Consider the following 23,823-nt stretch of genomic DNA (forward strand, 5'->3'; position numbering starts at 1 on the left):
GAAATTATAATGAATACACAAACATTAGCACTAATCAAAGCTTAACCACAGTGGTGTAGGCTAATATCAGAAAATGGTTTTATTTGTGACATAGTTAAATCTCTACTAATAAACTATCTGTACGCAGATTATCCAAATAAAATGTTAACATGTAAATATATTATACTTACATTATACTTTCTATTTACTGGTATATGTTTTGTTTATCAAATGGTCAGAAAGAAAATGCATAGTCATTGCCTTTACTGAATGCATACCCATCATGCTTACTGTCGCACGAAGTCAACCCTGGAGTAGGCTTCGGTAAGACTTTCCTCTTTCCTCTTTGATCTTTGATAAAGCTTATAGTGAGGCTGGCTCAGGTGAGTCCTGAACCATCCCTTAGTTCTGCTGCTAAAGGCCTAGACTGCGGCAATGTACGGTCTAGACCTGCTCTTTTATGAAAAGCGCTGTGAGATAACTTGATGTGATTTGTCGCTATATTAATAAAATTGAATTGAAATATTTTATTTGGTTAATTTCTTAACACCTACAAAAGTTTTTCCTCTCTCTCTCTCTCTCTCTCTCTCTCTCTCTCTCTCTCTCTCTCTCTCTCTCTCTCTCTCTCTCTCTCTCTCTCTCTCTCTCTCTCTCTCTCTCTCTCTCTCTCTCTCTCTCTCTCTCTCTCTCTCTCTCTCTCTCTCTCTCTCTCTCTCTCTCTCTCTCTCTCTCTCTCTCTCTCTCTCTCTCTCTCTCTCTCTCTCTCATATATATATATATATATATATATATATATATATATATATATATATATATATATATATAAAAAAGGACTGATTCTGATTATTATTTTCAGGTGATTATCAAGTGGGAACTCCGGGTCTAAAACTGAAGCCAATGCAGAAATGCCTTTAACATGTATTCTTTCTAATGACCAGCAAGGGGTGACGCAAAACATAGTCTGATTGCTTGTAGTTAATGACAAAATTACCCTACTTCCCACTTGATTAATTACCTCAGTTAACACTTTCCTAATGAGTTTATGTTCTCAATCATTAGTTTCCAGTCTTCTTCAATACAGCATAATGTTCCATTAGTAAATTACAGCCCCATTTGGCAGAAAATAGACAATAAAGCAGGGTTTGCTTTAGGGGTGCCTACCTTCTGATTGACAAGTTACTACTACGGTGTCTTGAAAGGTGTAGCAATGTGTATACCCCCGGCACCACTGTCTCGACCAAATATGGTCTCTTCTGTTTCCAAAGAAACAAGATGGCGACAGCCAATATGCCAAACTTGAAGCTTCAAAATGGTCATCCACAAACCAATGGGTGATGTCACAGTGGCGATGTCCACTTCATTTATACAGTATCGAAAACATACTTATGAATATTTTATTCAGTTTCTGCCAATATTATTGACCATATCCCCCTAAATCTTATTTTGCACATTACCACACTGAGAGACAAGATTTGGTTGTCATGGTAAATGGCTGACTGCAGTCAGAGAGCTGAGGTAGACCCAATTGCAGACCAAAAAGCGAGAGGATGCAGTTCAAACAAAAGATTTATTAAGCAACTTAAAACAGGCTTACTCAGGAGCACAGCAGGCAAAAAGTCCAAACAAAGGTATCCACACGAAAGTCCAATGAAATAGGGTAATTCAAAATAGAGAACAAAGTAGTAATCCACTAGATAAATCCAGGAAACACAGAGAACAAGGCACGGCTGAACACTCAACATAAGACTTAAGGATATCACAAAGACTCAACAGAACTGGTACACAGGCAAACGAGCAGGGAGATAAGCACAGCTGAAACACAGGTAAGGTAGGGTAAGATCAGGTAATCAAACAACAAGAAACAAAGCTAGACAAGGACAAATGAGAACTGAACACCACAATATAAAACAGGAAGTAAAGCACATGGGAGCACACAAGGACAGAGTTACCAAAGCAGAAAACGGGGAACAACAGCATGACAGAACAAAACCACAGCAGGGAGAGACCGTACCAAACAGGAAACAAGACTACACAAACATGGAGACATAGGACTTAGACACACATACAAGGAGAGAATAGACAGGGCACAGTGATCAGGGGTAGCAGACAGAAACTAACAACAGACAGACTAGGATGAAACAGTAGACAAGACCAAAATAATAACAAACACCGAAGTACACAGACCAGGGGCCTGTCCCACGAAGCAGGATTTGAGCTTATCCAGGTAACTTCAGGGTTAACCCTGGGTCACTTCATACCAGGGTAGATCGCCATGGTAACTTATGGTGAACGGCTAACCTGCTTCGGAGCAGGTTATGTTCCAGATAAGAGATCAACTCTATGAAAATGCCGCCTACTGACCAATCAGCTCTCTTAGAAAATGAGATCACCATCTGCAGGAAATCCCACAGACTGTTTTAGCCTATAGGCTGCTTAATGTTTGCTGCGGTGATATAGAGAAGCTCTTGTAGGCTAAAGCGATCATCCTACAGAGACTGATTAAAATTCTTAGGCTATTGTTGCCTTCATGTTTTTACAGTAGGCTGAGCCTACTTACTGCTTTGAAATGTGTTTAATATTTGCTCCCAGTCCGTTTCACACAGCCTGTCGCAGCCATTAAAACAAATGGGTTTCATTTGTCTTATGTTAGGCTAATATTATGAGCAGTTTGGTAGGGATATTGAAATACTAAATTTTAATATGAATGTGGGCTATTGATTTATTGAAAGAATAAGGCTGATATTTTCATACAGTTCATAAGAACACATCAAATCAACACATTATTATAGACTATGCCTCATCTGCTTCCAACACCGCCTCTTTTATGTGAACGCGCTCACAGCTGGATTGGGAAACCTTGGGTTGAGTTACCGAGTTGATTTAACAGCTTCATGGTACCGCTTATCCCAACCACGATTGTTAGGGTTAGTTAAGCCAGATAACTGTAAAATATCCTGGGTATGTTGAACTCGCTTTGTGGTACAGGCTCCAGGAGTAACACTAGGACATGAACTAAGGCACAGGACTAAGAACTAAGGCAAAGAACTAAAGCGCAGGACTAAGAACTAAGATAAGAGACAAGACAAATACTAAGTAAACTAAAACATGTGAATGAATAAAATAACAAACAAGGCTACACAGAGAAACGCAGAACCAAAAACAGACTTAAAACAGGATCAACAGAACACAGATCAAACTTGGGCAAAACAGTAGAACACAAGACATGGAACCAAAACAATACCAGAATCCTTAACTCAACATTGGTTGGTTCTGTATGATGGTGTTGTGGTTTGTCATTATGAAGAGCTACTGGATAAAAGAAGGAAAAGTCATGTATTTCCTTCCTTTTGGCAACACAATGAGGGCCTCTCCGTTCTTCGTCTCATCTGTCACCAGCTCGAGGAGGCAGGCTGCTACTTCAGACACACTGAAATAAAAAGGTGTAGTGACCTCACTGAAAATGCATGTACACAGTATCATACGTGTCATGATAATGTACTTCGACGTGATGTCATCAAAGGGTCTAAAAACGATGGTCAGCACCAAGGGTTAACCTGCTGCAGAACAAACAAACAAAAATTGTAAGAGTTAGACTCACGCTAACGTCCCATGCTTTTCTAGTAACTGTTGGGTTTCATCAGTCAGGTGGGAGTAGGGCCCCAGACTGGCAGGAATGGAAGAGAGGAGGTCAGTTTGGACACAACCTGGGCAAAGTGTGTTGACCCGTATACCGTAGCCTGATGCAGTAGAGGCAGCCTAGTAACAGATACACACATACACACAATTAGGCTTCAACTGTTCGCAGTTACAATGTATAATACAAGCACTAAAAGGAAAACGTTTTGTTTAACTCTTTAATTACTGGATAATAGTGCTTTTATTTCACTAAACTAGTTTCTTCAGCTCTCTGGCTTTTATCACAAAACCTTCTTTACCGCCATGGCTCGAGTGAAGCCGACCACTCCGTGCTTGGTGGCCGTGTAGACAGGACAGGTTAATATAGGACTGACACCTGTAGGATATAGGTTAAAAAAGTCAATATTACCTTACACATTTTTAGTTATTTTGAGTCAAAACATAGATGCACAAAGTGTGTCTACATTGTCTCTTATTTACAATGATGAGACCTTGTGGCATTTCCCAGTGGTGTGCTGTGAAGGTGACGTGTTTAAATCTTACTAGTGGTTCCTCTTAGATGTTGTTTATTTAGGTTATTGGCTTTGTGTGGTTTTTTCCCCATCTTTTAATTTTTTTTATAATTTCTGAGGATTTACCTGCAAACACACCTAATAATATAGACATAAACATGGCATGACTGTGTTTCACATAACTGGATAAAAAGTATGGTGAAGTTCATGTGTCAATAAAATCATTTTCTTGGTTTCTTCAAACATGGGCATAGATTATTAAAATCATAATTAGAACTAACTGTACAACCATCCAAATACTGTTTATTTATTAAATGTGGTGGCATCCATTGAGGCTTTGTTTGATTTTATCAAAGTCTGGTCTGTGAACCTACTGAACACATACTGAATATTACGCTTTGCCCCCACTGTCCAACCTGTTTTTCCAACACAACACCAATCGGTCATTTCATCGCTGAGCTAGAGGTGGAGGTTGTTCACTGTGTCTCGCAGAAAGTGCTTTTATTGTTATGAAGGAAAGTTTAATATTTTCTAGTTTTCCTTTTAATGTCCTCCAGCAGCACTTTCCTTGTTGCTAACCGCTAAATACTGCTAACTGTAGTATTAGTTAGTGGCTGAAGTAACTGCTAACAAGAAGTAAAGCTTGATATATACTCCTTCGTCAAATTGACACCGTAGCCTACTCACGACGCGGACGGCAAGAACTGTGATTGGTCGGCTGTATACCCTTGCAATGCCTCCAAGACGACAGGAAGTGCTCCGTGCTTTGAAGTAAATATTACCAGCGGCCAATCCAGCATTTGTAATACGATGAATTAATATATTTGAGCGTCACAACCCAAGCCAAATCAGAATCCAGAATCGTGATCCATCCGGTTGATAACATTTGAAAAGTCTATACCAGCCACATGTATTTAATTTTACCCCCATTCAAGTTAGCGAAGGGCTAAACTGGAAGTTAGCCTGCTCGGCTGGCAAAAGTCTGCACAGTGGACTTTGTAGCGCTACTGCCAACTAGTGGTTGGCAGTGTAATTGCAGAATGATGCAGACACCAACGCACAAATAGAAATGCATGGAGACGTGTGTAGCTTACATCATAAGCTACGGCGTAGACCTGACGCAGAAGAATAAATCACGCTATCTGTCCATCAGGAAACTCTGTAAATCCAAGAAAGTTGAGGCAGAGCAGCCTCAGAGGGAAAACCAGAAAATATTTTCTTCATAAAATAAGATAGTTTCCCCAAAATCAGTGAATAAAGTTATAAAGTGGTGTTTTTGTACTATAATCAGTGAGGCCTAGTGTTGCATAGCCAGACCTAGCTACACACTTGGACTCATGGAGAAAAAGTTCTCAGTATGAGAAAAATAATGTGGAAACATTTTCTTGTAGATACTCAAAATAAAAGTATGGAGCTTGCAAATAAGCGTAATATGGGACCTTTAAAATGTGCAGAAGAAAAAAAATGCATTCAAATAATGCGGATATCTTTTATTTGGAAAAACAATGTAGTACATGGTGGGCTTTACCTGCCATGGATGCAGTGTTGACGATGACCCCTCCCCGACCTCCACTCAACTTGTTCATGTGCTCCAGAGCCAGGTAAGTCCCCCTGATAACCCCCATCTACAACACAGAATGGTTAATAGACGTTTTTGGTGTTGTCAGCAGAAATCTCTTTTTCTGTCCATAAACACGTTGGCGGCTGCTGCAGGCCGTCCTTTGAGTACCAAATGTTGAAACAGAGGAAGCTGAATGCAAAAATCACATGAGTCACATTGCCAAATAATTTCTTTACCCTAACCACTGAAAAAGAAAGAAATGAAAATGTTCTTGCTTGCAGTGTTGGAAGATGTAATTCATGTGTGTTGTGGTGTAGTTTCCCTTGTGGGAGTGGTGCAGCCGAGTACAAGTAATGATCATAATCCCAACCAGAGGTAGTTTGTTACTCTTTCTACTTCTTACAAGGTTTATGGAGACAGTTTTCTCCCACGCAGTCTCATTCAAGATGCCGGCATTGTTGCACAGGATGTCTATTCCTCCAAAGGTTTCTGCAGTTTTCTGAAAGGCAGCTTGAGAGAAGAAAAAACAGGTAGTGGTTAACTTTTCATAATCAAGATCCCTTATATAGCCTACTTAGACAGTTGCAGAACCTTTTTCAGTGTGTCATCATTTACTGTAGAGCTGCAATGATAAATCAGTTAATCAGTTAGTCATCATGTGAAAATTCAGCAACAATATTAAAAATCCATTCAAGTAATTTTCAATAATAGAATTTGTTTATAAATAAATCATTAAAAAGAGAAAATAATTTATAGGCCTATCAATAATGAAAATAATCATTCTTTTCAGCAGTAATTCACTGAAATTAAATTATTATTATTAACTATAATAACTTCATGTAATGTAGACTGTTATATTCAAGTTATTTGAGACTAACAGTTTAATAAAAGATAGCAATAATAGATGTAAATTTCATCAGTATAGTATATACACATGCACAAAAGTTTGTGCTGATGATGTTCTAAAGAAATTTTACGTGAAATATACAAATACACCAAATAAATGTACACTAACATCATTTTAAGAGGTTTCCATTGTGTGATTTCTGCCCTATTTTCTCAAGTTATTTTATTTCATACAACACCTTACCGCACAAAATAATCCTCAACAACCCTTATTTAACTCTACGTTTTTGACACAACCAGTTAAATTCTCAGCAAATAATTTCCTTACACTGAAACAATAATTAATGTAACCCTATACCTCAAAATAATCTAGAAAGCAGTTCTTGACCTGCGATTAAATGCCATCTGATTGGCTTACCCCTGTTAACTTAACAGGACAAAATTTTCCTGAGTTTGGGAGCTTCCTTAAACATCTGCTTATCGGAACCTTGATTGCAAAAAACATTAACAAACAACTCTGCAAATTTCTGGTGTGATTGATTAGCTTCAGGCCTTACCAGGCTTCTCAGCACCTCCCCCACTTGTCTACTTTATTTATTGTGTGTGTTACCTTTCATCTGCTCCTCTGATTCAACATCACAGATGTGGAACAAAGTTCTCTCCCGTCCGTACTCTTTCTCGAGGGCTTCCATTAAATTCTTTCCTTCAGTTTCATTCACATCCAGGAGAACGACCTGTACAGGTCAAGAGCCATCACATATACAGTCAGTTGCCAGTGTACTGTGTACATCTACCTAAAACTAATGTCCTGCAATAAATTCTACCTTTTGTTGACACTGTTTCAGAGGAGTGCTGAATCAACTGTATGGTCATTTTATAGGGTTTAGTTCATTGTTTGTCTGTTTTTTTACTTCTCACTATTTATCTGTACTTTTTTCTGTGCTGCTGAAACAACATGAATTCTCCCTCTGGGAATCAATCTAATTTTACTTTATATTTACCTTTATTGATTTAAATGGAGTGGACACAATGCGCAAGTCCCATGCTGAGAAGCTACAGATTCACTTTAGACATTCATAAATATTTTGAAGAAGGAGTACCGACTTTATCAAATCCTGCATGGCAGGAAGAAATAGTTGTGAAACAAACCTGAATAGCAGAAAATGTGGAGCAAATTCTTTAGGTAGGTTAGAGGTAGATTCACCCATGCATAGCATAACATATTAATATTCCAATACAATAACCTGCAAGTAGGCTACCTCACCTCAAAGGTGAATTTAAATACAGTAGGCTACTTGAGAAAATATAGTACTTTTCTAGGTTAGTTTTCCGCTATTGATTGCAAATACATCAAGTCGGTCATTGTTGGGTCTGATGTCCAGATCCTTTCGTCAATGTACATTGGCTGTTTGCATCATTTACCTGCATGCTGCAAGGATGCACAAGGCATCTATGTACCAACTACATCTCCCAAACCGTAGGGATGTGCTCCATAGTGGAGGCAAAACTTTACCTTAGCACCGTTTTGCAGGAGTATCTCCGTTATTGCTTTTCCTATTCCCCGCGCTGCTCCGGTCACTACTGCGATTTTCCCATTTAATGCCATATTAGTTGTTCAGTCAGAGGAGAGGAGAATCTCAGCTGTAGGATCCCTCCAGAAAATATAATGCAGAATGCAGGGAAATCAGTGTGCTTTTAAACTGACACCGCCCACGAGGACATGCCCAGCGTGTCAAGGCCTGTAAGCAAAGAGCCGGTGGGCTTATCAATTTACAGCTAAACTTCATTCAGGTTGAACAGTTGAAAGGAAAGTAAAAAATAAACCGTTTTTACATTTTGCCACCACGTGTTTCCTTGAATCTCTTAAGACAACTTTATTATAACTGTATGTTTTGTATCTCTCTTTATATTATAAGGCAGCAGAAAACTGCCACGTTTTAAAATGGAGTTTGGGATGACTGAACCGAGAAAAACGTTTCCTGATGTGAAGACACGTTCCATTTAGAGGTAGGGCTACGCATTAGTATATGTGGCCACTAGATGGAGGCACAGAGCTTTGTGACTTTAGAGCTCATATTCATCCCAATATGTTGTCATCCATAGGACAAATACTCATCAATAAGGCATTGAGAGGGAAAGTAATTCGTATCAATGCAGTGTGTATACCATGCAATCATCTGGTTATTATAAAGTAGTTTCAATTTTCTGGGGAGCAAGTGAGTTTTTCCAGAAGCACTATCAGCAGGTCTCAGATTTGGCACTCCCCCGTCCTGATAGCCCAGCCTACTCTGACTGGGAGAAACTGACAATATAGCCTACTGGTGTGTCACACTGGTGTTAGTGAGATAATGCTGGGAGTTGAGTTTTAGTGACTTGAGTCAAACACTAAATATGAGTTATGGTTAGTTTGTAGTTGAAGGGGAGTAAGTAAAACTAACTTTTTATCAATTATTAGTATTTATTTTAAGGCCTGCATTTAGGAGGTGCACCTGTATGTGATAAGTAATTTATTGAGTATTGGCCTTAAAAGGGACTGCAAATGCTATTAGCAGTAGTAGCACACAAACATTATAGTTGATTGAGTAAATCAACTCAAAGTATGAGTTGATTTACTGCCCTTTAATGGAAACATTATGAGATGTAATTTTTTTCTGAGATCATGGTATTTGTGACTTCTATTCCATTTTTTTTACACACTAACTAAATCGTACCACATAGAACAATGTAGAGACCACACAGAGAAATCTTGCTACAGATGGGAATCCTTCACATTTTTCTCAAAAAATGTATTTTATATTTTAATAACCAAAATAACCAAATAACCAAAATGTCAAATGAGGCAATATAGATACCATACAATACTATACCCCACTTGCTGCTAACTGGCTTTAAACTACCATAACTTACTGAACGTTTTGAGCTAAATTGGTACAAATGTGAACCTTAAATCAATGGTTCCCAACGTTGGGGTCAGAAGTTCTTCAAGGAGTCACAAGATAAATCTGAGGTTCACAAGAACATTTTCTGTTACTCAAAATTATCTAATTATGTAATATAATTGGATAGTGTTACGTATTTGGGTCTCTAAACAAATCCTCAAATTCTCTCTGAAACACTCTGAAGTTAGAAGTAAAAACGTCTCTTCAGATGGGAGCACTTGCAGCTCTTATGGAACTTTTAAATTGGGTCACAAAGAGACAAAGTCTTAGTTGTAAGGCATCATAAGACAAAACGGTTTGGAACCACTACTAACTATGGAGCACCTTTATGATGTCTCAGGATCCTTCCTACATCACTTTCTTCAGTACACATACATTACTGTATATTCACAGTACATACACAGTGTATGAGTATGTGTGTGTGTGTGTGTGTGTGTGTGTGTGTGTGTGTGTGTGTGTGTGTGTTCAGGACGCTTGTTGTTTTAAGGGTTTTGATAAGCATACTTGGCACGATTGTGCATGCTGTTGTAAGTGTAGATCTGAAGGAAATACTGTGTGGGGGTCTGGCTACATAGCTCTGTCACAATCACAAGAACCCTGCCGAAAACTGCTTACTTCAGTGTTTGTTTTATTCTGCTGTGGAGATGAGTACAGAACTCTGTGTCCTAAAGTGCCACTAGGTGGCGTGTAGAGTTGCCACATGGTGATATATTGCCTGTTTGACTGGGTCCATTACATCATAGTTTAAACACATGGACACAGAGAGAGAGAATTTCTTTGTCATCATGTTACCATCCTTCTACAGAAGTCGCAATGTGTTTAATTGTGGACTTTTTATAATCTTTGACATACTTTAACCACTCTCATACTGTATATTTGTCATGCTGTTCCCTCCATTTGAACCCATAGATGATGTCATTATGCAGCAGGTACACTATTAGCAACCACAATAAAAAGAGCAACTGATAGGAACAAAACATAGAGTTTTCAGATTATCTTATATTTCTTTGAAAGGATTCAGTTTTGTACTGAAAAATGGATAAGTGTATTTTCATTATCACATATGTGAAAAGTTGTATGTTTACCCCCATTATACTTTTGTCACTGTCACTGTTCTTCCATCTTTTGTAAACACTCTTGAAAGCATGTCACATGAATTACTATTATTATTGTCATGCAGATAGATAAATCAAGCCAGACAATTCATTTTAATTGAAATATACTTTTAAAATGTCTGAGATTATAGATTACTCCTTAAAACTCTGAGATGGTGTGGGGTCTGACAACATGTCTGAGATCAATTACAAATAATAAGGTTTTATCAAGTGAAATCCAGATCCCCCACTCTGCTGATGAGATATACTGTGTATGTGTACTGTGTACAGTTCAAAGGCCTTGTTCATTTTCTGTATTTTTTACAAGTCATGAATCTAACCAATATACGTGGTTATGAAAAAAGTCTCCAACTCTGTGCACTCACAAACAGGGTCCACAAAGGCCCCCCGAGCTTGTCTTGCTTACGGGGCAAATCCGCCATTTAACGGCTTTCAACTGTGATTTGCTGACCAGTTGCTGACTTGTGTTTTTATCCCAGTGGCCCATTGCCATTTCACTGGTGATTGCACTGCTAAAGAGCTCCAGAGAGCTGGACAATGCCAGAGAGCTTTACATGTCACCAGTGTCATCGGTCTCAAAGAATAGGATGTCGCCATTGAACGAAATATCAGCCTGTTTACAGTGAGGGGCCCCAGTGGGCAGCCGGGGGGAGAAGTGGGAGTTTGTGTGTTTTAGGGTGTGTGCATGCCAATACCTACAGGAGACTGTGAGTGTGAATGCAAAGGCTTTGGTTTGTTTATGTGTAGACATTATGTGGTCTGAGGGTGTGTGACGGGTGATTTGCAACACCTCACCGCTCGTACATTCAGACATGTTTTTGTGTCCCTGAGAAAGAGAGAGAGTTTCATTCAGTTGCTCGAAAACAAACTCCAGTATGTGAACAACACACACAAGACTGGGAGTCAAGTAACAGATGCACAACAGACAACGTGTGGTCTGTCATCAGGCCAAAACCATTATTGTGCTATTGAAGTGCTTCTGCCCCAGACACCACAGTGCATTCATGTCTGTTTAAATACGGGTAATATCAGAGGTCAAATGTGCAGCTGAAGTCATGTCTGTTATTGTCCATCTTTCATTCTTGAATAAGTGATCTGCCATTTAAAAATCTCATTTTAATGAAATAAACACATTCACATCCTACTTTTTACAACTTCATTATTTGTCACATATAGCTTATAAATGTAATGCTTGTTTGGCAGCCGACTCCTTAACCTCAAATGTCTGCGCCTCCCACAAGCTTTTGAAAGCAAAAAGCAAAGCAAAAAGAGTGTCATTTCAAAACAATCCCTGCTCCCAAGTGCTTCACTGTGTGCCTGTAACATAACTTTTAAGGAGTGATGAGCTCAACAAGGACAAAAAACCAACATGTTTCATTTAGTCACTGAGCACCTGAGGGGCAGCTCATCAAATTCACTGAGTTGATAAAAACAAATTTTGTTTTCTCTGATGTGTCGTTTTTCTAATTAAAGATGGGAATCTAACATTACACTGAGATAAGTGAACTTCTGTTCAACACATTGGCCATTAAACTTTAAATTTAAATAAGTAGTGGCCTGGTTCAATATCTTAGGATATACGCTTATAAGCTGTCTTGCAAAGAGTTACATCAAAAGGTAAATAAGTAAATATGAAGATACAACCTGCAGCCAGTGAGCTAAATTTTGCATAAAGACAGGAAACAGGGGAAAACAGCTAACCTGGCTCTGCCCAAAGGTAAAAAGATCTGCCCACCAGCACCTCTAAAGCTCACTAAGTAACAAATATTTTACTTTTTTAAATCCATAAAACTACTCATTGGGGCTTTATGGAGAGTTAGATTCTGGACTCTTTCTTGTTTCTGCTGGTTGCCAGTTAACCTCACAGTGACAACAAGGCTCCTGGAAGTAACTGCATCACATTACACAGTCTGACATGTTAAAATGGCAATACATATACAGTTACATGACGAAGCACAAAGAAGAGATCAAACAAAGCCTCTGTTCAAGTCTTGATGTTGTTCTGAACAGGGCCAAACAGTAGCCTGGCAGGGACAAAAGAGAGAGAGAGAGAGAGAGAGAGAAGAATGCAGAACAGAGGGATTAGATGATAGTGTCACAACTGGTCTGACACTAATGTGTCATGGCTTGTTTTTCATATGCAACCAAAAGCACACAAACACCTCTCCATGACAAAACACATCTTCTGCATTTCACTGCCAAAACATGACTTCTAAAACTAATGGGAATAAAAAATCATGTTATAATAATAAAATGACTGCAAAGAAAATAATCTATAACTAGACAAGGGCATTAGAATTTGAGCTACTACCTTTTAAAATTTAAGGCTTCATTGTGTAAAATTTGGTGGTCATTATGTCACACTGTGGGCGTGTCTGATCTGTTTAGTGACATTATTCTGTTTTTGATTGTTCTGCTTTAATCTGGTCTCGTTATTCAGTTTATCATTCAGTTTGCCTGTCAGTCCTGTTTAGTTTTGCTCTGTGATGTTTAGTTTTATTTTCTGCATTTAGATTTGCTTCTGTCTGTTCCCCTAGTAACTCTTCTGCCTGCTTTTCTGCTAAGTGCTTTGAGTTCCAGTTAGTGTCTTGTGTTTTGCATCTGTTAGTATCTGTTTTCCCCTGCTGTCAATCTACAGGTCTGTATGCTTGATTAGTCCCTCATGTCTTTCACCTATGTATCCCCTCCCAGATCGTTAGTCCCTGGTGTTAAATGTTTGCTGTTTCTGTTCAGTCTCTGTCTGGTCATTGTCATGTGTAGTGTGTAGACGCTCTGTCCCATGTTGCTGTGTATTGTCCTGCCAGCCTGCCTTATTAGTCGTGTCACCCTGTTTCCCTGGATTTGGATTTCTGTTGGAATTAAACCTATTTTGAACTGCACTCACTAGCTCTGTGTCCTGCATTTGGCATTGTACTGAACTTAATTTTATAGTATTTATATAGTATTTACTTTACAAATGTTGGTGATTTGCAGGTGAAAAAAGATGTCAGGTTAAAATTGAGCTAATATGAAAACCAAAGGCTGATTGTCTCAATTACATTGTAAACAAGTTCTTTTTTATCAGGTCCTTGTCTTTATTGTGACAACAAGGTATGAAGCTTTTATCACAGGCTTATCTGATGATGAGGCCACCCTGTGACTGGGTCAGTTTAATAATAGCATGTCATATTTATAGACATTCACATTCAATAAAATCATGTGTACAGGCAGAGGGCCAGTACTAACAAGGGCTGTCCTTAGAACCACCCATCAGAGTAGCGAAGGTATGTAGGAGAGCTGCGCAAGGAAAAACAGAGGAATACCTACCAATGCTGCACCCTTCATAATAATAGAACCATTAATAGTATGCAGTGAGAAACACACACATATTTCAGGCTTTAGTCATAAACACTCAAGGAATCCTGCAGAGCATGTGCAGCAGCTGAAGTCCTCATAAACACCGGCTGCAGAGAAACTGACCATAAATTTGACAGATAGACTGACAGGCTAAAAAGATGTTTAACTTTTTAATACCAGAACACTGATCACAAGAGAACACTGGGTTTTGTTCTTCTTTTTATTTAGTCTATACAAACAAACCCCATCCTATGTCTCTGGGAGTTCACACATTTAGAAGTCCTGTTAGAGGTAATAACAATTTGACCTTAAGAAGTGGTCATTGTAGTTTGTTAGGAGCATACTGATCCCTTAACATCTCCAGATAGTTTTGAACAGAAGCCCTGAGGCCATGCCAACTCTTCAAGTAGCCAATCCTCCAATCAACACTTGACAAGCTAAAGCAAGAAGACAGTAAGAATTTACTCAGCATGTACAAACAGGATAACCATGTTTTTACTTGAACAAAATAGGCTTTAAAGGGTTGGGAAATGACATACAGACACCCTAACCGATTTAAAAGCCTAACTGCACAGTTTAAAAAATTCATTAACAAAAAACAATGAATGATATTTTTTTTTATCCAGAAGCAGGCTGGTTTCACAGCAGCATGCAGCTCCAGGCTCTGTTCATACATGCAGAAGGTCATCAGCACCATCCACTACTACTACTCCACTGCTTTTTCGGAAGCCAATATTGTACTTTTTACTCCACAACATTTATTTGACAACATTAGTGATTAGTTATTATTAATTTGACATATAAATTAACAAATACATTTTTATGTATTAACTACTACTTCTATTCAGCATTTCATCTGTCATTAGTTACATTAGTGATGCCTACACATTATTGCATCACTATGAAATGGGCCAGTCTGCATTAAAAGTAGTTTCACTTTCGGTATATATATAAGTATATTTTGATGCAGTAAGGTTTTGACTGCTGGACTTGTATTTCTACTTTTACTTAGGCTATTGTAAAAATAGATCTGAGTACTTCTTCCACCACTGAATAAAAGCAAAAGTGACTACAGAGGCACAACATGTGAAGCTTAATTTCTTTTTCATTCAGCAGAAACCGTAACTTCCCTCTCAAACATAAATACACTTTCAATCTCTCTCTCTCTCACACACACACACACACAAAGTTTGACTTTGCTGATTCTTGTATAACCAACCACATAGACTGGAAATGTCCCTTTAAGGTTGAGCCACATGTTGGATGTCACTACACACATAACACACAGTCACACTAACACAATCCAACACAACAGAAACGGACTCAACACAATTTAAACAAACTTAGTTTGTTTTGGGGCAATGATGGAAAACTGGACCCAGACCATATTGCACACGTGCACCACCGGTATGGACACGTGTGTAGCGTGTTGGAACAGTGAAGAGACGTTTAGGTGCATTTTACCACTTTCTTTTACAGATTTTAGAAAACAGAGTGACATTAAATGCACGAGTGAGGGACAAACAAATGTTATGTCAGCATCACAAAGTTGTATAAACTGGCGTTTACAGTGAAAACCCATAGACTGTACATAAAGAAAAACTGTTTTAGACGGATATTTAATGAAGCAACGGCGATTTTCTGACACGTCCGGGGGAGACCTACGTCATCGAGAATCTGCGCTGCATTTACGTCAGTCGTAAAATCTAATTTATTTAATAAATACATAGGTTAACAACTCATGTTGGCTGAGTAAGTAAGTAAATGTAGCGAATAGGCAAAATAAAGGAACAGGTAAACACAACTGCTTGTGTGATATTATTATACATGCACTCTTCTGCAGAAATACATAAATGTAATATACATTAAATCCAAAAGGTGTTCTTGCTTGAAAGGCTACATTTAATTAATCAAGTTGTACACTTATCTTCATAATTTCTGTGTGACTGGTAAAAGTAGTAGATTAGATTTCAGTAAATAGCCTATTGGTTTACCTAAGTAAGATTTTAAGTTTACTTGTTACTTGTAGTATTTGTATTTCTATTTTATGCTACTTTATGCTTCAGTTCCACTACATTTATTTGACAGCTTTAGCTAAGAGTTACCTTGCAGATTTAGATATTTCAAATAAACAAGATGCCTTTTTATAGATTAAACTACACAGCTGTTAAATAAATAAAACTAGCTCTACCTCAACCACATTAATATGCTGCTTACATGTCAATGCATCAATAATGATGTAATCTATAAAAGAATATACCATACTGAAACTGATTTTTCTTACTAACTTTTAGTTTTGAAGCTTAAAGCAGATGTTGCTGTAAACTTTTGAATTCAGGACTTCAACTTTCAATTGGCTATTTTTACATTGTGGTTTTACAATTTTTTGGTCTGAGTATTATATTGAAAAACATTTCTTTAACCACTGGTGTCATGCGTAAAATTTAATGCAACATGTGTAAGAAAACAGACATCAAATATGATTAATGTGTGGCTAGCTATTAAAGTTTGATTCATGACTGATTGTGAATAGTCTTCTTGTCATGTGTTTCAGTGATGCAGACCTTTGTGTATTTCACTGGCTCCTTCTCCTCCTAGAGGACAAAGAAATCTATAATCTAATCAATCACACATTAAAGACCTTATTTTAGTTCAAAGGGATGCTATGTCAAAGCTAACATTTCATGTTTTAATTTAATCTTTAAGATGGTGATTTGCATTTTAATTCAATATGTAGATTTCGTCTATATCTCTAGAATAAATGTGCATAAAAATGGTTCATTAAATACATGTTGCAACATAATAATGGGCTGGTTGATTTCTCTTTAATACACTAAATGAAGCTGCTAACTTCATACTAGAGGAGGACGAAGTACACAAATCAATCAACTAATTGTTTCAACTGTACTTGTATAAACTGTTGGGTAGTTTCATTTATAGATAAAACATCGTATTTTTTTTTTAACTCTTTATGTGATATGTGTATTAAAATCCTAATTTGTAAAGTAATTAGCAATTGAAGCTGCTACTCGAGTAGGCTACTTGAGTAAACGTAGGCTACTTAGTTACTGTGCGCTGCTTAATACAAAAAACAATATTTATCCATAATACATTTCGTTAAGAAAAGCACTTGAATGCGGCACTTTACTTTAGACATTGAAAATCAAGAGCATTTACGACGACACTTGAAAGCAGCATCTCGACCTGACCCATAAGCGCGCTCCCGGCTTTACATGGCTACTCCCCCTCTACGTCCTACGTGCGCGCACCCTTCTATCGCGTGGTGGGGATCAACCATATTGCTGCTAGTGGTGGAGTTAAGGTTGTAATCCTGAGAGGCCCTCGGACACGTTTCTTTATTTTTATACATGTTTTAATCCAGCGCGGACTACTCTGCGGCTTAGACTGAAGCTCTTTTGGTCTGGGAGCGACAGAGGAGCGGCAGACTCCGCGGAAAAACTTCACATTTCCTTGAAATTGAAGGCGAATTCGGGCCGGGGGGAGGACTGGTAATCCTGAGGGGGGAAGAAAGACGGCGGTGGGAAATGGCCACTCAGGTGGAGACTCTCCTGCCCGGCAACCCGCTTGCTAAAGCGGAGGAGCACGGTAAAGTGATCCGCGGTGAGCCGGAGGAAGAGGAGTGCGGCCGGGGCGACGGGGCCAAGCGGCAGACGGGTGTCGCCGACCAGGGGAGCAGCAGCGGCGGCAGCAGCCCCGGGCAGGGAGGGACCCCCGGTACGGAGGAGCAAACCCCAAAACAGGCGACAGAGGAGGGCAAAGGGGGTTGCGACAGCGACGACAAGCAAAACGAGGAAGGTGTTAAAAGCAGCCACAAAAAGGAGTTTACAGAAGCTCCCCCGCCCAAGGTGAACCCGTGGACTAGGAATATGAATGCGGTGACCGTGGTCAGCGTGAATGGACAAGCACACCACGGTTTGTAACCTCCTTCAGTTACAAGATGATTTTACTGGGCTGTGTCAGTGTGGTGTTTGTGTCTGTCCTTTCAGGTGTGGTCACACGGGTTGTCCCAGCAGCTGTCACCGGGGTCAGATAGGATTTATTGAACTAAGAAAAAAGAGCCAAGTTGGTGCAAAAACAAGCCCCTGTCTGTGGTCGCCATGCAAGCTGGTTATATTTGGAGTAAAATCCCTCCCTCCTCCTCCTCATGAAAGCTATTCCTGGAGTTGAGGGTGGCAGACCCATAGGTGGCCGGTTGCACAAGAGATCACACCCTTAAAAAGAGCAGTTAAAAAGCTCCAGTGATAGAGGACAAGACTTGAACCCCTTTAATCACACAGCATTATTACCTTTACTGTAGGTCTGTTTGAAATTAAATGATCTTGTCTCTGCTTCTCCTTAATCATAATTTTAAGAGATTAAAGTGCAATTAAGGGCTTCTGTTCCCAAAGTCAATAGATAGAGAAAACAGCATTTTGCTTGTGTGTGCTGCACTTTTATGGACACGTTGGGTCGTGCAGGTACTGTGCAAAGTTGCTGTGCTTGTGTCACCACACCAGACAAACTGATTTTTATTTCATTTTTAGTGGAGCAAGCTTTTGGGGTTTATTTGTGCATTTCTTTCCTGCATTTTGTGTGTGTGTGTGTGTGTTTGTGTAAGAGGGGGGTCTTATTTTCAGCCGTGTCATCGTGCATGTAACTGCAGAAGCTTTTAAAGTTAGAAGTGGTAAAGAGTAGCTGAAATGTCATTATGTTAGCCTGCTTCAACACCATGCCCTTCCTCCCTTCCTTAATGTGTGCCTCAGCCAGTCCGACCTCAGCTGACTCCCTGTTGCTTGCCAAATATTTAAAGTTGTGGTTACTATACGTTTGTTTTCAAGGCACATTTCAGCGTTTAGCCACCTCAGACATTAATGAGACATCCGCCCATGTCTCGCATTGCATGTCTCGCATTAGAAGAAAAGCCACGAGCTTGGCCGGCTGTATAGCTGCTTAGCCGGCTAACAATAGCACACAGGCTCTTCTTTTGGCCTAGTGCGTCGCCAAGCCCTTCCCACTCCGACTTTAGCTTAGCTTCCCGGTTGCTACTGTCCATTTCCAGCCACCCCGTGTAAAACATGTCAGCTTTCAGCCTGTCTAAAGATCGATTCTCGACACTGAAACACGACCCGAGCGTGAGCCATCTGCTCGTTTAATCTCATAAAAAGAAAGGAGCAGGTTTGTTATGAGACGTCACGTGTTCACTCCACGTGTTCCCCGAGAGAAAGGCATGGGCGCTGCTAGGTAGCTAGTTAGCTAGCTGGCTAACTGCGTCAGCTCGGTGCAAACGAAGAGACCCGTTATCATTTTGAGGCTTTCCTGCGTGAGACAGTCCGGTTGTTTCGTGTGTAATAACCTGGCTGCCATGTCCTGTATGTGTTGTCAGTGCAAACCCGGCTCCTGCCTGCTTGTCCACCCAGCTAGCTGTCGTTAGCATGGGATCCAGCAGGCGAGAGTCATCATGGCTTCTGCTTGATCTCACACTGGTCCAGGTGTAAAATGACAGTTAATAATGTTTTGTCATACAATTACACATAAGGGGTTTCTCAACTTTAGGACTGGTTGTCAAAATATGTAAAGTGATTAATGATGATGCACTTGGAGACATCTCCCCTCTCTGCTCTGTGTCAAGGCAACGTGGTGTCTGTCCCCGCTCACAGCCATGTGTGCTTTTTTCCCCTGGACACTGTTTTGCAGTTGGCACATCATGATTATGAACGCTGCCTGTTAGTGATTTGTGTTGACTTTTTGTTTGCTTTGCTGGAGCACATTTAAACTAATGTAGACCTTAGATTCAGGGTACATGCTGTGCCCTGAATCTAAAGTCTACTGGAGCAGTCTGGTTGGCACAAACATGGAAAAGGAAATCTGTTCAATCTTTAAGTGAGTGCAGCCTAAAATATAGGGATATTTGAAAGTTTTACTGTTTTAACGGTTAAGTTTAAAGTCAGTGTCCTGTGACATTTCATTTTGGTTGACTACCAAGTCTTTGACAGGTAACATGCTCTCTTATCAGTTGTGTGTAATTTGTGTGTCCTTGAACAAGATCCTGCATAAGAACACCAGCTGAAAGGCTGAACATGGATTTACATGGCCCAGGCAGCTTGTTTTAGGATCCCAGTACGAGTATGTTGCTGTATGTGACTTTAAATTGTGGCAAGAGCAGGGTGGATTTGGATTTCAAATAAGCTGCACATTTTCGCAACAGCTTCAGGCACGCCGCTACTGACTAGGTTTACTGTTGATTGTTTGGGAAATATTTTAGCCCGAAAGATACAGCGGCAAGCACGTCACCAGCTTGCTTTTCTTTGTCAGAGATCTGAACTTTTGCCTTGAACGTCACATAAAACACATGGTATTAATCTGTGGAAGACGTGGGCTAATATCTGCCACATTAAATTCACATAAGGGTATATAAAGTGCCAACGTAACATAAAACCTGTAGTGCATCCAGCTGTCACCCTCCAACCACGTCATCAGTGGTTAAAACATCATTACCATGACCACCCAGCACTTGTTATATTGATGACTGATAATCAGCTGACTCATCATGAGCATTGAACAGTTTGAGGACATAAAATAGATTTTCAGCCCTGTTAGACCTGGTCTTTGATACTCTGAAGTTATGTCCAGAGGGGCCTTTGGAAATATGAGACTGATTGCGCAGTTTCAAACCAATAATCTTCTAGGCCACTTATGTGATGCCACCTGAAACGGACATAAACAATGTGCATCAAGTTGGCCGTGCGCTTGTGCACAATACAAATAAAACTGTAAAACATTGCTTCATAGTGCTACTTTGGTTGAAACACTCCACAGGGTACCTTGAAGTTGCGACCAAACAGAATTTCATTCCCTGTTCATATCCTTGAGGACTGGGGTGAGACATATTAGCTTCTGGTTATGAGTTGACCTTCCATTGAAGCTGGTTTGACTTTTACATTTCTGGAATTTAGCTTAATCACTACTCAGTTTGTGATCAGTCAAGTGACACTTTTTGTGCAGCAGTGAAGATGTATTGAATTTGCTGCAGTATGTGTTTTTTTATGTTTCTCTCAATGTTGGAATTTGAGGTGCAGTAGAACAGAAACAGTCAGAGTAGGTCCATCATGAGCAAATGCCTTTATTCTTTTGACTGCCATGTTGTGTTTAAGTAAACCTAAATTGGGTTCAGCACAACTTTTCGGTATATTTTGAAGGTGTATGGGTCAGAATCAGAATAATTTCCCAAAAAAGTAGACTCAGTCCCTATGAACAGTTAAATGTCTTGATTATTTCTGCCCCGGAGGGAGTTTATGGTGAATTAGCGATAAATGCTAGCAGTAGTGTTGCCACAGAACAAGAGTCCCAGTGTCTTTTTATAAGCAGAACCTCTCTGCTTAATTCTTTACCCAAAGTTCTTAAACATAGTCTTTAATTCATTCAGTCAGATGGGAAAATGTCATGGATGCAGAGAAAAGCAATGCAAACATTAGTTTTTTTTAGCAGATTCTCACAGCAGTATTGGTGGTAGCAAAATCCAATTAGCTGCAAACGAGAATGCTCTGAGTAAAAGAGCTGTCGCAGCTCCTCCTAAGCACGGCTGAAGACATGGCACATGAACACACCAAGCACAGATCTTTATTATCTTGAGAAGCTAACCAGCCTCTTAATAAGTCAAAGGTTTTTGCATTTTGCTAAGAAGGGAACATTCAAAATTATCCATAACCTGACCAGGTATGGTAGTTTGTGGCAGATATCTGTACAATTTAGTATCACAATTTAGCGTCAGATAGTGGTTTTTCTTTTTTTTTACTGACATGAACAAACATTTTGGATCAGGGCACCTTAGCCCAACATTTTACAGTTGAAAACTAGACTTCACTGCTGTTTGGTGTAGACTAAAGTGAGATTTATGCTCCTGCGTCGGGGCAACGTGCCCTATAGTGTTGGTATCTCAGGCGTTGTGCAATTACACCGCCACACGCTAGTTAGCGGTAGCGCTGTGTTGACTTTTGCCGGCCGAGCAGGCTAACTTCCGGTTTAGCCCTCGGCTAACTTGAATGGGGGTAAAATTGTATACTTGCAGTTGTTAGACTTTTCAAATGTTATTGACCGAATGGATCACATTCTGATAGTGAAACGAGTAAGTACGCATAAGTATAAATTGCACTAAGGCCCAACCTTTGAGCATGTAGATTTTGATGTAGGCGTAGGGTGGTACAGGTATAAAACAATTAATTTCTGTTTTTGCTTTGGTGTCAATATAAAGATTTTTTTTCTACAAGAGGCTGTTTACGCTGAGATAAGGAGATGATGTACACAAATGAGTTGGCGAGAATTAACTCACATATAATAGTCATTGATAACAACCCCACAGAGGTTAAAAAGCTGAAATTCCTTGCCAGTCAGTCAGAACTGAAGAAGCCTCTTGGATGAGTTTAACCTATCCTGGATCATGTATACAGTTGTTCCATTTGAGGTGTCAGAGGTGATACCCAGTTCAGAACAACCTTATTTAAAATCCGTTTACTTTTTGCTGTTGTAAAGAATGCAGGCTGACATGCATTGTTGTCTTGTAACTGAGGTGTGACCCCGTGGACAAAGAATCAGGAATGACTGCCAGATCTACCAAATTAATAAATGTAAATGTAGGTTCGGCTCGATGCATTAGCATTCCTTTAGCGAGGGCAGGACTCTTTCATTAACACTTGCAAATGCAGCCCTGTCTGTTTGAAACTTTGGGTAGAAAGGGATTGTTCAGTGAATCGTGAGTTTTAGCCACTCTTGGTCTGTGAAGGGTCGTCTTAAAGGTGTGGTATGTGATTGGAATCCATTACACAGTCAAATTATATAGTCAAATTCAGCGAAGATCTCCTCACGGTCTGCTAGATGTCTCTTCTGTGTGTGTGCTAAAAGCAGACATGTTTTTACTACTTTTAGTAACTTAGCTTGTTTCTTATTTCACTGTTTTAATTGTACTTCATTCTACAACTTAAGCATCACTTACTTATTGAATTCGCCTCCTTCAGTTCTCTTCCCACTCACAGACCAAACACGTCAGCGTTCCCCACTTCTTATGCCGTTTTTCCATTACCAGTACCTGCTCAACTCACCTTGCCTCGACTCGGTTTGGCCCTACTCCGTTTTCCATTGCAGATAGTACCCCTCAATCTAGCTGGACGTCATAGCGACGACACACAACTGCCGCAATGTAATATTCAATGCGACACACACACCAGCGGCGCACACGCAGCTGTCTCTTGATTTAAGTTAAAACGTTTCAACATTACCCAGAATATCAAGACAGATAAGACAGGTGATACGAAAAAAGTACCTGGCAGGAGGTACAAGTACAACTTTTGCATAATGGAAAACCAAAAGAAGGCGAGTAGAGTAGAGGCGAGTTGAGCAGGTACCGTGCGGTGGGAAAAGGGCTTTACCGTCTCTCTCTCCCTGTATGTCCACTTCATTGACTTTCTCCATCAGTAGTAGGCTAGGCTGTATAAAGTCACCTCTGGTGATTCCCTTCACAGCAGCAGCTGAGCTGCATGTTGAGGAGGCCTGTTGACGACGTAGCCTATCAAAACAAAACCAACGTGGTAGCGAACAAATAACATCTGACTGGTGTGGTCACTGTCGCTTTACCTGGTCCGCTCTTCTGATTTAACGTAATCCCTGTGTTTCTCTGATAAATGCTACAGTGTGTCGCCTAACCTGGGCGGCCCGCCGAAGTAAAGTGTATGTGTGGGGAAACACTGAATGAACCGTGCTTTTCTTTTTACAAGCCAGGTCTTTAACAGTGTCGACCAGCACTGTGTCTCCCTCCATCTTGATGAGTTTGTGAGTAGACGGCTGCGTGCAGACGCAGAGGGAGGGGCGGGGCTGCGCGGTGAGAGGGGAGAGAGAGAGAAGAGAAAACG

At 39.9% G+C, this 23,823-nt stretch overlaps 2 protein-coding genes across 4 annotated transcripts in view; one reads left to right on the forward strand and one right to left on the reverse strand.

The window, feature by feature from the left end:
- Positions 1–1,527: 1,527 nt before the first annotated feature.
- Positions 1,528–8,239, reverse strand: LOC119895706 (15-hydroxyprostaglandin dehydrogenase [NAD(+)]-like). The gene is made up of 7 exons (XM_038708983.1): positions 8,048–8,239; positions 7,145–7,268; positions 6,092–6,198; positions 5,656–5,752; positions 3,915–3,991; positions 3,578–3,735; positions 1,528–3,406 (listed from the first exon to the last, which is right to left on the reverse strand). Exons 1-7 carry the CDS (start codon positions 8,138–8,140, stop codon positions 3,286–3,288), a joined length of 777 nt encoding a protein of 258 aa, XP_038564911.1. The 5' UTR covers positions 8,141–8,239; the 3' UTR covers positions 1,528–3,285.
- Positions 8,240–17,203: 8,964 nt separating this feature from the next.
- larp1 (La ribonucleoprotein 1, translational regulator) overlaps positions 17,204–23,823 on the forward strand; it is a 57,028-nt gene continuing 50,408 nt past the window's right edge. The window contains exon 1 of one of the 3 annotated variants that reach the window (XM_038707954.1): positions 17,204–17,857. In XM_038707954.1, coding sequence (XP_038563882.1) covers positions 17,470–17,857 — 388 coding nt within the window. In that variant the 5' untranslated portion in view covers positions 17,204–17,469. The remainder of the gene's footprint in view (positions 17,858–23,823) is intronic. The other 2 variants (XM_038707952.1, XM_038707953.1) reach the window with 2 other exon arrangements.

Source organism: Micropterus salmoides, unplaced genomic scaffold (assembly GCF_014851395.1).
Source record: "Micropterus salmoides isolate LMB-PRFRI ecotype aquatic unplaced genomic scaffold, ASM1485139v1 Ms_hic_scaffold_9, whole genome shotgun sequence".
Classification (NCBI taxonomy): domain Eukaryota; kingdom Metazoa; phylum Chordata; class Actinopteri; order Centrarchiformes; family Centrarchidae; genus Micropterus; species Micropterus salmoides.

What these genes read in the sequence shown, in the direction of transcription:
- LOC119895706 (XM_038708983.1), bottom strand. Translation starts at nt 8,140, where the DNA reads ATGGCATTAAATGGGAAAATCGCAGTAGTGACCGGAGCAGCGCGGGGA. An exon ending in AAACTGTCTCCATAAACCTT is followed by an intron (nt 5,753 to 6,091) that starts GTAAGAAGTAGA and finishes TCTGTGTTGTAG; the next exon opens with ATGGGGGTTATCAGGGGGAC. An exon ending in GCTTCACTCGAGCCATGGCG is followed by an intron (nt 3,736 to 3,914) that starts GTAAAGAAGGTT and finishes ATCTGTTACTAG; the next exon opens with GCTGCCTCTACTGCATCAGG.